This window comes from Hipposideros armiger, unplaced genomic scaffold (genome assembly GCF_001890085.2).
Source record: "Hipposideros armiger isolate ML-2016 unplaced genomic scaffold, ASM189008v1 scaffold_266, whole genome shotgun sequence".
Classification (NCBI taxonomy): Eukaryota; Metazoa; Chordata; class Mammalia; order Chiroptera; family Hipposideridae; genus Hipposideros; species Hipposideros armiger.
Genome location: NW_017731616.1, coordinates 2,107,840 through 2,122,915, shown reverse-complemented (window position 1 = coordinate 2,122,915; position 15,076 = coordinate 2,107,840). Strand labels below are relative to the sequence as shown.

At 44.7% G+C, this 15,076-nt stretch overlaps 2 protein-coding genes across 6 annotated transcripts in view; both read right to left on the bottom strand.

The window, feature by feature from the left end:
• Positions 1 to 1,310, bottom strand: part of DLX1 (distal-less homeobox 1) — a 3,465-nt gene extending 2,155 nt beyond the window's left edge. Inside the window, exons 1-2 of the mRNA XM_019656792.1 lie at positions 1,189 to 1,310; positions 74 to 457 (exon numbers count right to left, since the gene is read on the bottom strand). Coding sequence (XP_019512337.1) covers positions 74 to 457; positions 1,189 to 1,237 — 433 coding nt within the window. The 5' untranslated portion in view covers positions 1,238 to 1,310. The remainder of the gene's footprint in view (positions 1 to 73; positions 458 to 1,188) is intronic.
• Positions 1,311 to 5,325: 4,015 nt separating this feature from the next.
• The window catches only part of METAP1D (methionyl aminopeptidase type 1D, mitochondrial), a 71,852-nt gene continuing 62,101 nt past the window's right edge, over positions 5,326 to 15,076 (bottom strand). For 4 of the 5 annotated variants that reach the window (XM_019656815.1, XM_019656820.1, XM_019656817.1 and 1 more), the window contains 4 exons: positions 8,242 to 8,339; positions 6,908 to 6,955; positions 5,911 to 5,989; positions 5,326 to 5,779 (listed from right to left, as the gene is read on the bottom strand). In XM_019656815.1, the coding sequence (XP_019512360.1) occupies positions 5,701 to 5,779; positions 5,911 to 5,989; positions 6,908 to 6,955; positions 8,242 to 8,339 (304 nt within the window). In that variant the 3' untranslated portion in view covers positions 5,326 to 5,700. The remainder of the gene's footprint in view (positions 5,780 to 5,910; positions 5,990 to 6,907; positions 6,956 to 8,241; positions 8,340 to 15,076) is intronic. The other variant, XM_019656819.1, reaches the window with a different exon arrangement.

The window sequence follows — 15,076 nt, the reverse complement described above, 5'->3', positions numbered from 1 at the left end:
CTCTCTCCTCTTCTCCCCTCCCCTCTCTCTCTCTCCCTTCGTACCTCTTCCTCTCCCTGGCAGGCGCACCTACCTGGGTCCTCCAGGCGACTCTGGGCGAGGCTGGCGCTGCCCGGGTAGGACTGCACCGAACTGATGTAGGGGCTGGACGCGTGGCTGCTGACCGAGTTGACGTAGGGGTAGCCCAGCGGTCGGGAGAAAGACGAGGCCGAGCTGTAGGCGCCGTCGGGCTGCGAATGGCCTGCCGAGTGTAAACAGTGCATGGAGTAGTGCCCGTGGGACATGGGAGAAGGAGACATTTGCTGGTTGGGCGGCCCAAACTCCATAAACACCGCCTTCCCCGACACGGGGCTGTTGAGACTTTCTGGCATGGTGGTCATGGTCATCTCTTCTCGCGGGGTCTGGGTGTGGGTCTCTCTCTCTCTCCTCTGCTTTCCTTTTGGGGGTCTCTGTGTTTCTTAGGACAGGAAGGAACCCAATTTAAGCGGAACAGGGGTTTTCACTTTCCATTCATAAGAAAATGGAGTTTGTCTCTTTGAAAAGTCTAAGCATGATGCTGCCGAGCTCCCAAAACTCGCTTCAAAGCTTTGACTCAGCCAAGGTCATAAATATTCATGAGCTGGCGGAGCTGATTGGTCCGCTGCCTTGCATAATCACCGGGGATTGGTCCGAGGCGCTCCGGCTCCGCTGGACTAGAGCAGGCAAGGCGGCCCGGCCTCCGAAGAGACGCGTCCACACTTTCCGGCCGGGGCTCCTCTGCAACAGAGCGCGCTGTTTGGGGCGCACAATGGTCTGTGGCGCCCGCGCCCGGACCTCCGCGACCCGCAGCTCTCCAGCCTCCCGCCTTCCGGTGCTCCTAACATCCCAGAAACCAACCAGCGACTCCGGGCCTCCGCCCTCCCCTCCCCCCACTGCCCCTACCCCTTCTCCCCCTCCAACACCTGGGACCCTGGCACTGCTTCTCCTAGCCACCGCCACCCGTCCCGGTGGTGAGCTAGGGTGGGTCTGAAGCCTGGCCACTGTCTCCGAAGCGCGAAGCCGCGCCCTGGGGTCGCTGGAGGCGGCCAACAGAGCTGTCCTCCCCAGCGTCTTGTGCCTAGCTCAGTGCTCTCCGGGCGGCCCCTCCCTGGCCTGGGTCCGCTCTGCCACATCCCTGGGTGAGGTTTGGGGCCCTCCGGGCAAACTCACTCACTCGGCCGCCGCGCCGCCGCCGCTGCTCCCTGGGGCCCGCTCGCATTGCTCCAGGCCCAGCTGGCCACTCCAGCTCGAGGCTGCACCGGTCTGATTAAAACAGTGCGCGCCGAGAGTCAGGAACCCGCGCTTCTCCTCCCAGGAAAGGCGGCCGCACCGCCCCCGACTCTCCAACACACACCCCCTCTTCCCCTCCCAACCTTCCTCCGCCTCCCCCTCCCCTTTCTACTCCCTGTGCGCGGAGCGCCCAGGGCTCATTTGCCCCAAGGGTGCGGCGCCGAGTGGAGCCGAGGAACCGGCCGGCTCAGTTCTACCTGAGCCGCGGACTCGAGGTGGTCATTTTCCGGTCTCCAGGGGTCTGGCGAGAGTACTGGGGGTTTAGGAGTCCTGGGGGACATCGAAACCCACGGCAAAACCAGGCCAATTGTAGGCTTATATATCTGTGTGTGGACATGTCCCCCATTATCGCCCAGGATCCTCCTGATCTCCAGTGGTCAAAGAGGGCGCCACTGGACCTGGGGACAGAGCCGGTAGAGGCAAAAGCTGCCAAGGCGCCTTGTATCTTCTGGGGCTGTAGGTACAGAAAAGTGGACAAAGCCCCCAGCTGTCACAAACTACGCAGCTACCCCGCGAGGCGTGGCGTACCACGCTGCCTGAGAGGGGCTGATGGTTCCCCATCCCTCCAGCCCCACGGTGAATCCCAAATTACTTTGTTAGGTAATTAGAAAGTGTTGATAATTATTTCTTTCATAATTTAGTGGTGTGACGGGAACGGGGAAATGATCTTGTGAAAGTTCACACGTGCAGATGTATTAGTTACTGATTCATTTGATTAAATGGTAGTCTCAAGTGCTCGGATCCGCAGCTGAAGGCGCCCCATTAGCATAACACTGATGTTTAATTTTCATACGCATAATTAGCCATATATTTAACACTAATAGCAACATGCAGCCTTTCAGCGTTAAACAGCCCGGGATTTGATCTGGCCTGAGCTGAACCTTCGTGGATGCACCTTCCCCTGTCTGGAGTGCGCAGTGATCACAGGACAAACCTCTGTAATCAAGCACATTTTGGCAGAGGGAACACCAATAAAAATGAACATTCAAAACAAATTACATCGGTGCTGTCGTTACAGATATTAGTGGAAGGGGCTTTCTCTCTCTCTCTCTCTCTCTCTCTCTCTCTCTCTCTCTCTCAACTTCTGTAACAGTAGCTGCTGCCCGCGGAATTCCTCTCCTTTGGTTTAAGTGCACGATGTTGGGGGTAGAAATATTTCAGGCAGCGTGGTTGGAGCAAAAAGAAAAACAAAAGCAAAACAAAAAACAAAAAACCTCAACCACAACCAATCCTCCAAACCAATAACGAGTTTGCCAACGTTTAAAAAGATTTTTTCCCCCCGTAATCGCTCAAACACACGGTGATGCTTTATAGCAACAACCAGCTAGTGACTCCACTACCAGACAACTCCCGGAGCTGCTCGACTCCTCTTGGTTTACGTGTTGCACTTGTGGTTTTAATTGCTCCTTCTAGCGCCTGTTTTGGGGTGTGGAATGAGGTGGCTGTGCTCCCTGCACAGCAGCACGGATGCCGCCAGGGCCCCTGGTCTCCTGCGCACCTCGCGGGCCCTGCCCACGTAAGTGATTTGCCGCGGCTGGCGCGGGGTACAGGTGGGAACCGAGGGAGGCAGGGCTGGCGACTCCCGATGCTCAGAACAATGCGTGAAGAAACCCGACGGCTGGGCCGCCCAGACCCAGTTTATTCCAGAGAACCGCAGGGTGGGGGGGGGAAAGGGAGACAGGCGGCCACAAGTCGCGTGCTGTCCATCTGGCGGGAGGATCTAAGACACTCACGGCTCGGGGAAGGGGCTGGCTCCGGGGAACAAAGGACCCGCACGCGCTCCCTCGGGATACGGCTTCAGAGTCTTGCTTCTGTGGGCAAGGGAGTGTCTACACTCTGGGATTATTTCTTAGCCCCAGAGAAACAGGTCCAAGGAGGCGCGGCTGAGCCGGGGCACTCCGGCGCTGAGACGCCGGCCTTGACTGGCTTCTCAATCAGCGATCTTATCTCGATGAGCCCTCCCACCTCCCACCGCTGAGGCTACACCTGTTCTGAAAAGCCGGTTTGCTTAGATCTTTACCTGTCCCAACTCTGAGAAGAAACAAAACTGTCCCATGTATCCCGAAAGTCCCGCGTTGCGAGTAGAACCTCGCAGAGACACCGCAGGACCGGGCGGCTGGTGGTGTTAGCGGTAGCCACGCGTGAGCTGGATTCCCGGCCGCCCCGGGTGAGGTTTGGGGCCAGTTCAGCTGGCGGGGGTGAGGGGTGTCGGGGGTGGACAAATTATTTTAAAATCTGCTTCCTAAGTTCATTTTCAAAGCATGTTAAACGAAGTTCATTCTAAATGAAGTTTGTTTCCTACGAAGCTGCAGAGTATTGTCTGATGCTGGTATATATACACTTATATACGTATGTATAATGTTTAAACCTTAGGCTAATTACTTTAATAAAAGGATTGTAAACCCCTCCCATAAATACCTCCAACTCGGACTAATTGCTGCACAAGCAGTGCGTTATTCCCGTGGTTGGTAAAAATCCTGTGGTCCTAATAAAATTATTCTTGGGGAACCTCAGAGTAAACTGATCCTTAGATAAGATACAGGCTAATTGTTGCAATCCGATTGCTCTAGAAGAGAAGTGAAATCATTCTCTGGTAAACCTCTCCCAAGGCCATCTGGGCCTTGTTCCCCTCTAGCGGCTCGGATCGTTTGGGGGAGCAGCCTCAGTCTCTAGGCCTTTTCTTGGCCAATTCTCCAGGACCCAAAAATTTCTGTATGGACCTTATAAATCTTCAACCCCACCCTCCTATTTTCTAGCTCTCAGAGCCACTAGAATGGGAATCATCTCTGTCCAAATCCCTTATCCCTGGAAGCAGAGAAAGAGCTGAGGGGTTTGGAGGACCCTCAAGAGAATTCTGAGTTCAGGAGAAAGCTTGACCTGAACTCTCTCCCCAGAATGCTCGTTGGCCTTCGTTTCCTATCTCTTCCCACCACTCAGTGTCACAGAGAGGAGCTGGCTCTTGGGGCCCAGTCACAGAGGCCACCTGTCATGGGAACTACAGGTGCCCATATTTCTTTGGCTCCCTCCAGCCCAAGCTATATTTAATGGATGGCAACTTTGCAAAACTCCTTTCAGTAGAAACAAGAGCTAACCCAACCACTGACCACCTGGACACCCTAACTGGACTTGTTCCTAAAACCACAGCCAGACGGGAACTGCTAGAGGCTCCTCCCCTCTCCTCCCGAACCCAGGTGTGAACAGGTCTTGAGGAGCATATGCATGGGGAGGGTACTTCCGGCAGGAAAGAGCCTTGGGAGATGCAGAATGTGGGTACTTGGATTTCCTGCTTCTGAAACAGGTGGAGCTGTGTTGAAACTCACTAGCTCCAGTCGGGCTAACTAGGCCCTTGCCTCAAAAGTTTCCGTATCTCCACTTGCTGGGATCCTCTAGGTCTCCCGCGCCTGAGCGCGAGTCCAAAGGGGACCAGTAAGGGGAGAGGTCAGTTTACGGGCTAGACCAGCCTGGTGCCCAAGCTCCAATTCTTAGTGTAACAAACGGTCTAGCGTGTGTGTGTGTGTGTGTGTGTGTGTGTGTGTGTGTGTGTGTGTGTGTGTGTGTGTGTGTGTGTGTGTAGGGGTCTGTCAAGTAACCTCTGGGATGGTCCCGCAGGGCAGGATGAGGGCCGGGGAGGATAAGCCACAGGCGACCGGGAAAATCATGTTTTTAGATTGATAAAGCCCTGCAGAAGAAAGGCCAGGGCCCGGGTCTCCACAGGCAAGGAAATGCTTGCAACCAGCCCCTCCATTCGGGCTAATCTTTTCATCGCAACGCAGCTACGAAGGGGAAAGAAGGGAAAGGCTGGGGAGAAGCTGGCTTCTGCGAGTGCCCTCAGGGCCGGCCAATGTGGGATCCACAAGGGGAAAAAAAGAGAACTTTAAAAAAATTCCGAGGTAACAGCTAGGCTTGGGTTTTTCTTTCTGCGCGCATGTGAAAAGTTCAGAAACTCAAAAATTAACCACCCAACCCTCGTCTCCCCCTAGTAACTGTCAGAGACGCAAGGAACACAGGCACAATGGGTTTAAGAGGTGAAAGCTTTATACTTGGGCAGCGCCAAGACAAAGGAAAGAGAAAACCATGCATCTCTAGGAATCCCTCGTCTTCCAAACGAAGGCGTCCCCATTCTCCCCCTCTCCGCCCCCAGAAGCGTTTTCCGAGCTGGTGAGCAGACAGCCCACCAGGATCCGTCTGTCCGAAGCCGCGCGGCCACGCAGAGCTCCAGATCTGAGTTCTCAACTGCCCCCAATCCCCACCGGGTTTGTCCAAGACGCTACTAGATGCTAGGTAGGTTACTGCGCGACCTGCCGTCAGCCTGTTTCTTCTAAAAGTTGTCCAGCTGGATTTCAGCGATTCAGGAGAAAAGGCGCCTAGCCGCTGCGACCTTTGGGCCGCTCCTCAGGCCTCGTGGGGCAGTTTGGTCAGGATCTGCGCACCCCCCGAGGTGATGACAACTGTATGCTCGAACTGGGCGGACCTGAAACACACAAGGCAGCTGTCAGGACGCGCGGAAGAGCGGGCGGGGCAGGGAGCAGCAGCTAGCCAGCGCCGTCGGACGGGTCTTCCCTTCCCATGTAATTCAAAAGCAACGGGGCAGAAAGCAAACACCTTTGATTGTCCAGGGAGACCACAGTCCATGCATCCTCCAGGACTTTAAATTCAGGGGATCCCTCGGTTATGATTGGCTCTGTAAGAGGGAAAATATTTACAGCAGTGATCTAGTCAAACGTTGTTTCGGCTGATTATCAAAAAAGAGAATAAGAAGGTTCTCCCCCCTCCTCCCAAGTACTTCCCCCACGAGTTCATGTTGTCATCTCGCAAGGGCTGATAATTGATGTTGCTTACATAGTATGCTACAAACTAAACAGTAGGAAGAGGAAATGCACGGCATTCAAAATGTATGAAGTTGCCGAGATCGTAATTTTTTAGAGAAAAAAGGGCATTTTAATCAAGCCTTAATTAGGACCCTGTGGATAATAACCACCCAAACACCAGTTCCTCTTATAAATACCAGTCAGTTTTTAAAAATATTTGAATTTTTAAAACATGCTCAAAATGTTCATTAATCAGCAAATAACAATTTTCTTATTTCACTCTAATTGCTTCTCCATTAAGTCCCACAGTCAGAAATATGATGCCTTCAGGGTCTTAGGTGATTGGAATTTGGTGGTGACACCAATCACATGATCAGCCAGGAATGGGCCGCTAGAGAGTACATGCCACTTGCTAACAGGGAGCAAGGGATATACATAATTGCCTCTAGTTACTGGGTGTTAATGAAAACACACACACACACACACACACACACACACACACACACACACACACACACACACACACACACACACACACACACCAAAGACTACATAATGCTGGTAACAGAATTAGAGGGTTGGACAGCTGCCGTCTCCTAAATGTGTTGGTAAGTATCTGATTTAGGAAGATGGGGCTCAAGGATATTATTTAATCAGATTTACTATGCGTCTAAATTATTTCATTACGTTGATTGGCTTTATTAGTCCTTCATGGGGCTGCCCGGCCTAGGCCTGCACTGCTGCTTCCATAGGGAAGCCACTGCTCTCTGAACAGGAGCTCAGGCACTGACCTATGGTGAACGCCATTCCCTCCTCCATGAGTAGATCACTGTCATTCGCTGCAAAACAAAAAACATGGGGGAGTGGGAATGGGAAATGGGGAGGATAGAGAGAAACAGAATTAGAGGAGTTGGGCTGCTCAAAAAACTTGGTAATTTAATCTTTTTTTCTTTTAGAGTAGAAGGGAGGGTGGAAGTTTCTAGAATCCTAGGTGCTGGCTAACACTCAGGTAATAAACACAGAGATCCTGGGTCTCAGCCTTTGCATTTTCTGCACTTGGGGGTCAAAGCTCCAGAGAAGGGTGTGCCAAGGCCTCGTAGGGGCAGCCTGGGTGCTTTAGACACTTGTCAGAATTACCCCCCCCCCCCCCTGTCCCCTGACCACTTGCTCTGAGGTCTCCTGATTAGCTGGGTCCTACGCCTTGTGCCCCACTCCCACCTCAAAGAGAAAGACATCTTGGGGAACAGATGCAAAGGTATGACAGCCATCTGGGGTGCAGGTTGAAGTAGGAGGCAAGGACAGGGGTGACTTCAAATAATTCCAAGTGTTTGTTCTGGGTGGGGCACATGTCCATAAGCCCTTTCTGCTCTCCTGCCTGGACTCCTTCTGAGCTGCCTCAGGTGGGGTGCTTTGGCCTCAAGGGAGTTCTGACGTGCTGGGTCTCCAGGGATCTTCCAGGGGATGGTAGTTCCTCCAGGGCCTGCTCCCATCCCAAGCACACAGGTCAAGGCCCCAGGAACAACTTTCCTTTGATCCTTGTGCGGGTGTGCACGCTCCTTGGGGGCACTCCAAAGAATTGCCTCCTACCCTAACCCCAATCTCCCCACCTCTTCTGGCCCACGCCTGCCTTCCCACTGTGGGGTGTACACCCAGGAGATTCTGGGGAAGAAACACAGGGTGGGTAAAATCTAGAAATCACTAAAGAATACATGCTGCTAAATACATCAGCTGTCAACGCTGTGTAGGATGTAATGAAGTTTAACCACAACAGTCAGCAGTTAGAGAAGTGGGTAGAAAAACAGAAAACAGCCCTATGGGCATGCTGCTGGGACACTTATGCGGTGGCATTTTGTTTTCAGTAACTTTCTAGACAAATATTCCTTGTGCCTTCCAGCCATCACCTTCCAGGAGAACACAAAAAAACAAAAGAAACCTTACTTTAGGATTGAAACTAGTGGGCTCTAATCCAGTAATATAATAATGTGCTGGTTACGATTAAGTACCCCTCCCCCCCAAAGCACACATACAAAAAGATGATAATGTGGATTTAAAATTAGAGCTTCAGGAGCAAAACTGCCTTATCCTGATTCCATTCAATAAACAGCTCCCAAATTTACTTTCTTACCATGATGCCAAATTTCTGGATGTCCATGGAAGTAGGATCCTATTCCATGTCCCACAAAATGTGGACAGACTTGCAAACCATTCTGATGAGTTATGTGGCTTTAAAAGTGACCAAACAAAATATTTAATTAAATTACGTAAGTTTTTAATGCACACATAGATAAAACAAAGTCACTGTAAAATATTCTATGAAATAGAAAGAAATCAGTTATGTTTAGAGTCAGATAATAACAGTATGTTTTCATTACTCTGGAATCATTAAAAATTTTTGCCATTGCTTGTAACAACTCCCTTTGGATAAATGAAGGAAAAAAGGTATATATGTTACTCAGTAGTTTGCTACATTTACCTTAGTACAGCATTTAAACAAGGCCACTTTTAGACGAGTGGTGTGCATGTACATATATATAGATCAATATAACCAAGACACATGTGCATATAATGCAGGTCACAAAAACCTGCCTGGTGTGCATGGGTTTCACAAAAAGACTGTAAAAAAGAAAAAATGAGGAAAAAAAAAAGACTGTGAAAATTACTACTGATTTGGGAACCAAACAGAGAAAAAAAAATGATATAGAAATGTAACTTCCTACTTTTATAGTTCCCTTATTCTGATCTATTTCAAAACATTGTACATTTTGCAAACAGACACAAAAGGTCAAATATGCTTTGTCTATATTCTTGAAACACTTCAAAACTTTGTGTTCATTTAGGATTTCCACTCAAGACCTACGCGATTACCAAAATTTATAAGGAATGCTTTTTAATCACTGTGATGCTAAAGAGAAGCAACTATTGATTCCTAATTCTGAATGCTTTATTAGTTATTCCTACATGCAAATCGTTTGGGTTCCATCTATTCCATAAAGATGAAATCTGGCACATAGAATCCAACCCTAAAATCTTCACCTATGTGGTTAAGAAATGGGTTTTGAAATCAGGTGCACATGTTTATTTCTGGGAGCACCAGAAACACAAGAACATATATCCATGAACAATTCATATTTTCACATGAATGCATGATATAGTGCCTTAACCCTAAATAACAATGTCTTGGGATTTACAAGGCCACTATTTAAATTTTTTCTTTTCACATAATGATTAGACATTTATACCCCTCACAAAGTGATAACCGCCCCCCATGTGTATATATACATACATACACACATATATATATATATATGATTATAGTTGACATTCAGTATTATTCTACATCAGCTTCAGGTGTACAGTGCAGTGGTCAGACATCCAAACAGTCTATGAAGTGATCTTCCCGATAAGTCCAGAACCCATCTGGCACCCTACATAATCCATACATTATTGATTATATTCCCCATGCTGTATTTTACATCCCTGTGACTATTTTGTGACCACCAATTTGTACTTTCTAATCCCTTTACCTTCTCACCCATCCTCCAACCCCCCTCCCATCTAGCAACCAAAGTTCTTAGATCCCAAACTAGTTTCCAAAAGATCCTCCCTTTAGTTTAACACGAACTCAAAAGTGGTTAGCCAGCCTCTTTATGAGCATTTATGTCAATATGCTTTTCTCTAAATATTTTTGAACCTTCCTCTCCGGACTTGTAAAGTACCTTCACTTAGACCAAGATGCCACTATAAACAGCAGATGGGCAGACTCTCATTCAGATTTAATTTCCATGTAACTCATAGCACAGAAATCGTTCAGTTATGCATATGCTGAGGACAAGGATGATAAGTCAATGTTTTTATCTAAGTTGTACTTTATGGTTATGGTTATTTCTGCTTGTCTTTGCACTTTGGGCAGGTGCAAACAAGTTTCCCAAGGCTTTTCTATTTGTACCACACATTTTCTGAACAGAAACTGAGGATAGAAAGTGGAGAGGGTGGAACAGATATTATTAAATAAGATATAATGATCTAGATTGTTTTTTACAACAATGGGTTCTACCTAAACCTGTAAATTATGTTACTTCAATCTCAACAAACCTCAGTGATACTAACAGCATTCAATATAAACTGTTTTTCTTAAAAAAAAAAGAATTTTTTTTAAGGCTCTGATTGGCAGCCATCGCAGCTACATCTTAAATGTGTTATAGTGGCAATCTTCATTTTAATTTCCAGTGAGAGGAGAGGAAGAAAGCCCACTCTCAAAAAAACACTTGGGGTCCCTCCTCCCACCATACCTCTCATTCCTCTTCATAAAAGAAGCTGTGCAATTACTAGGTCGCTAAAGGTATCTGAGTGCATTCTCCTACGACAATTTACTGCCTGCATCCTGCTGGAACTTCTGGTTATAGGAGTATCATAGGATGTATGTGTCATGGATGCAAAGGTCAGATGACTTCACAGCCATGTGGAAAGAAGAAAAGAACAGGACAAATTTCCTTCAGTGTCTTGGTTGAGCACCCATCTCAATGCTCAGTTCCCAGGAGCTAAGTATACACTTCTGTGTGCTTTTCAGAGTATTTTCCTTTTGGATTGGTGGTTAGCTTTTTAACACACACCTACTGGGGCTAAATAGGATAAAATCTCATTAATGCTCCTAATTGCTATATAAAAGTACACCCCTTCTATGATTTTGGAATACACAAGAAGCACAAGATTATTCACCTGATTCTAGGTTTAAATCTAACTTCATAGAGACAATCCAAGTGACTTGTAGTAGCAAGTACTGGTGTCCCTAATCGTGATATGGGAAGGTGGAGCATGTGTGCTCACTTGACTGGTGTGTTGGGGAAGATAGAAACAGATGGATGGGCAAGGGTGCCCAAGAAGTGCCACAGGTGCTCCCTAACACGGGCCACTGCAGGGCCATGACCTGTTTCTAAACACAAGGGTCTTTTTGCCCTGGAAATTTCAACAATGAAATCCACCTTCTTTTTGCTACAATCTACTGAAAATAACTCTCCTGGCATTAGCTCTTCTGTTCTTATTTTTTTCTAACTAAAAATCCTCTAAGACAGTAGGACACTGCTGCATGAGCCTGGGCACATTTATGATTTGAAGCCCTCCATATGGAATATTTAGGGAGGGTGGGGAGGGGAGAGGAGGAGAAAGATGTATAATAGTAGTTTATGAACTTACTTTAAAATTATATTGTATTATTACAATCATGTTTCAGTTGGTTTATAGTGGAAAGAGAAATCTCTCTTAAGGAATTTCATCTTGTGATCATTTTCTTCAGTTTAATTCCCTTTCATGAGGCAGTTTTCCTCTATTGAAGTATTGTTTGGATAAATTAAAAATTTTAATACATTTTAACTACATTTTTATGACTAAGAATACATTCCCCAAGAGGGCAGAGGAGTACTATATTTAAGTATATACTCTTCTAATGAAATAGAAATGCACATGAAAATAGTTTTATTACGTGAATCCTATAAACACCACTACTCTCTAAATGGTCACATCTCTAAAAGGATCTCAACTGGCACCTGATTTTCTAAGTTATGGAATTTTACCTTAATCATTCCAGATTTTTATTTTAAGCAGTAGTCTTTGAATGAAGGCATTCACAAGTCCAAGGATTCCCTCTAATGACAACGAATGTTTAAGTACAATTAGTAATATTTTTGAAAGCCAACAACTGTTTTCCAAAAGAGTGGTACTTTTTTTATTTCCAACTGGATCACAAATTACTGTATTTTTCTTACAATAGTACTGAACTTCTATTTGAGGTTTTCTGTTTCTGAAAAGCAGACATGATGGATTGAAATAAAAGATAATTTATTGCAATGCTTACTTTCATGTGCAGAGAGAAGCAGTGTAATTGTAATTTACAGTAGCTGTCAAGAAAAATCCATCACAGATGACATTAAAATGACTTATTTTGCCTGAGCCACTTATTGTTTAAATGTGCATAATCTAATAGAAAGAGATTATTTTTTAAAATCTGCTTTATATTCTTCTAAATTAATATCAAAACATATACCTATGAATTAAACATTAAAAACCATTTATTGATACTTTCATCATGACATTTACAAGTATAAGTTTAAGTTATTTTTGATTGAACTGTCACATATTTGTGATGCATGAATCTACACATTCACAATATTCTCATATGTACAGGTCATATCATCTAGAGGTAGTTACAAAAATACAGATTTAGAGCTATTTTAAAGCAAATGGGCTACAATGGGGATAACAACACTGTAACCTAACTAACCATCACTAGCCACCCCTCATGAAGCAAAAGACACATAGGAAGTCTTTCATTAAACTATTTTAGCCAATACTTCTTCAGAGATATCACCCTATCCTTTAGGTTTCCGAGAAACTCACAATTTCCTATAAAGATCGCTAGGGTTTTGGTAACATAATACTAATAAAGGAGGCTTGAATGTTCTTTTCATGATGTATCAGTAGAGGGAGGCTATGCAAAAGATGTTGAATATCTTAAAATAAACAAGACTCAGTTGAAAGATATTTGTAAACCTTCAGACTGTAATGATTCCAAGTACTTTTGGCTTAAAGGTGGAGATTGCTTGTTTATTTACTCCCTTGAGATTTTGCCTGAATAAGAAAAGGTAAAATAATAGATGTCCAGAAACACTGCCTTAACACATCAGAATAAACATTTGTTAGAATCAGGGCCAGTTTCCTGCCCGGTGGCAGACATAAACCATCTAAATAATGAAATGTATTAGGGTAAAAGTAAAAAGTTCGTTGTCTGTTATTTTTCACATAGTTTTGTAAGTGCAGTTGTTGGGACTGATCCGGTTTTCAAAACAGCTTGGACATGTAAATTCATACTCTGCAAAAACTGACCTTTGCATCCAAATAGCTAAAAATCCAATGTTACTTTCAATTCTACTCTTCTTTTTTTATGTAGCTAGAATTAACGTAGTGAATATGTAATGAAATGCATTATCCTGCATGGAGATTTATCAGATTTTCCAACTGAATGCTATGCTTTGCTAGGACTAGCTGGAGTTCACCTGCATGTTGGTGTGGCATGCGGCTCTTTTTTGTAAAGAGTTAAGTCGTACACAAAAAAAGGGAACAAAGGTCAGCACCCAGCCGCCACTTGAATGTGAGATTTTTCTTTTTATTCCCCTTGATGTATACTAGGCTCTGTGTTATTAGTCTTAATGATGGAAAATTGTAGTGTTGATACAAATCTTTTTTTCAAAGTAGTAGGCGGGAGCTCCATTTGTTAGTAAGTTTTTTTGTGACTAAAAGCCACGGACAGTACATTTATGTAGCAGTAAAAGGCCTAGATGCTCTTTCCATAGCAGAGCTAATTATTCCTACTGTGACCTTACTGATCTAGCCTGTTCCTAGTACATCTCATCTGCACGCCTGTTCCTCTGTGTAGATGGTGTCAGAGAATATGAAAAACCCTATAATGAAACCATTTTCATGATGGAGAAAGGCTACTGGAGTTGCACTTGCTACAAAGAGGCTCAATTATATGAGTAATTGTGATAATTTTCTACATTCATAGCCTTCAATGGGGAAAAAAGAATGAGAGCCACAAAGGAAAATTACTTTAACAAGAAAGTACAGAGAGTAAAAATGGAAGAAGAGACAAAAAAAGGGAAAAAATAACCAGAAAAAAAGTTTAAAAAATAGATCTGGAGGGAGGAATAGCGAGACAGGGAGAACAACAGAAATGCTCAAAAGCCCATGTGCAGCTGTGTTGCACAATTAAATTGAATTTTTTTTTCTGCAGTTGATGAATGTGACTACTGCAAATGTGCCTCTGTAGTTAGCTATCATTTGTTGTTCCGTGACAGGAAAAGGATAATTACCTCTCAGAGAGAATCAAAGGCTGACATGCCCTTTAGACACAGCCATGAATGCAGAGCTCGATAGAATGCTTGAATAAGAATCTAGTGTTCTCTGCCCCCTTCTACTGAAGAATAAATTTTGTTAAAATGCAAGAGCACCACCAGTAAATTTGTTGAACCCTAGGTGTTCAAAAATATGAGGTACATCTATCGACTCATCCCATTTGCAAAAATAAAACTGCATTTTGAATTCATTTCTATTATATTCATGGACAGTAAGATAGTGAGATATGCATTAAATTTCTTTTCCCAGTAGGGGTCTGATTCAACATTTCCTATGAAAGAACAGAGAGACACTATCCTTTTTTCCCAGGCTAGTTAGCCTATAATTTAAAACTGTCAAAAACACAATTTTGTTCAAAGTCTTCAATAAAAGCTTCTCAGATATAACCCAAAGAGATTTTACTAAAGTTTAATTCAGACACTGTTACAATATTTTTAAAGCCATAAATACATTTAACTGATATTTTACTGCCTTTTTTCTTAAAGTATTTGAAGGCTTATGAAGAAAAAAGGCACCATCTTTTCAAGGTGACTAAGCTGTCCATCCTTTAGACAAATGGGAAGTATTCAGTGGTTCATATTAATGAGAACAGTACTTGAAAAGATACCGATGTGATCATTTTTAACAAAATGTGTTACTTTTAAATGAAAACATATATTCTGCATGTCCACTTCAAAACCGTTACGTGGGGAAAAAAAGATCTAAAAGCAAGTGACAAATCACAAAGAAAAGTCTTGAATTCAGAAAATACAAACATACTCAAAAAGCAAGCATAGAATGCTGTGTGGGAAATAAACAATGGTTTACAGGAGAAATGAACCAGACAAAAAAAAAAAAGGACAGAAGATCACCCTTTCAGGCTGTTTGCTAACCCACTAATTTGAAAGGTAAGGCTTGCTCAGGCTAACCCCTTTTACCTCTGTATCACAGGAATACGTTTCACTTCATTCCTTTATAAAATGCACGTGGAACTTTTCTCCTATCTCATTACCCAAGTGTTAGGATGCTTAGCCCCTTCTTAGGCCCTTTCTTCCATGTTTGGTGTGATTTTGAGG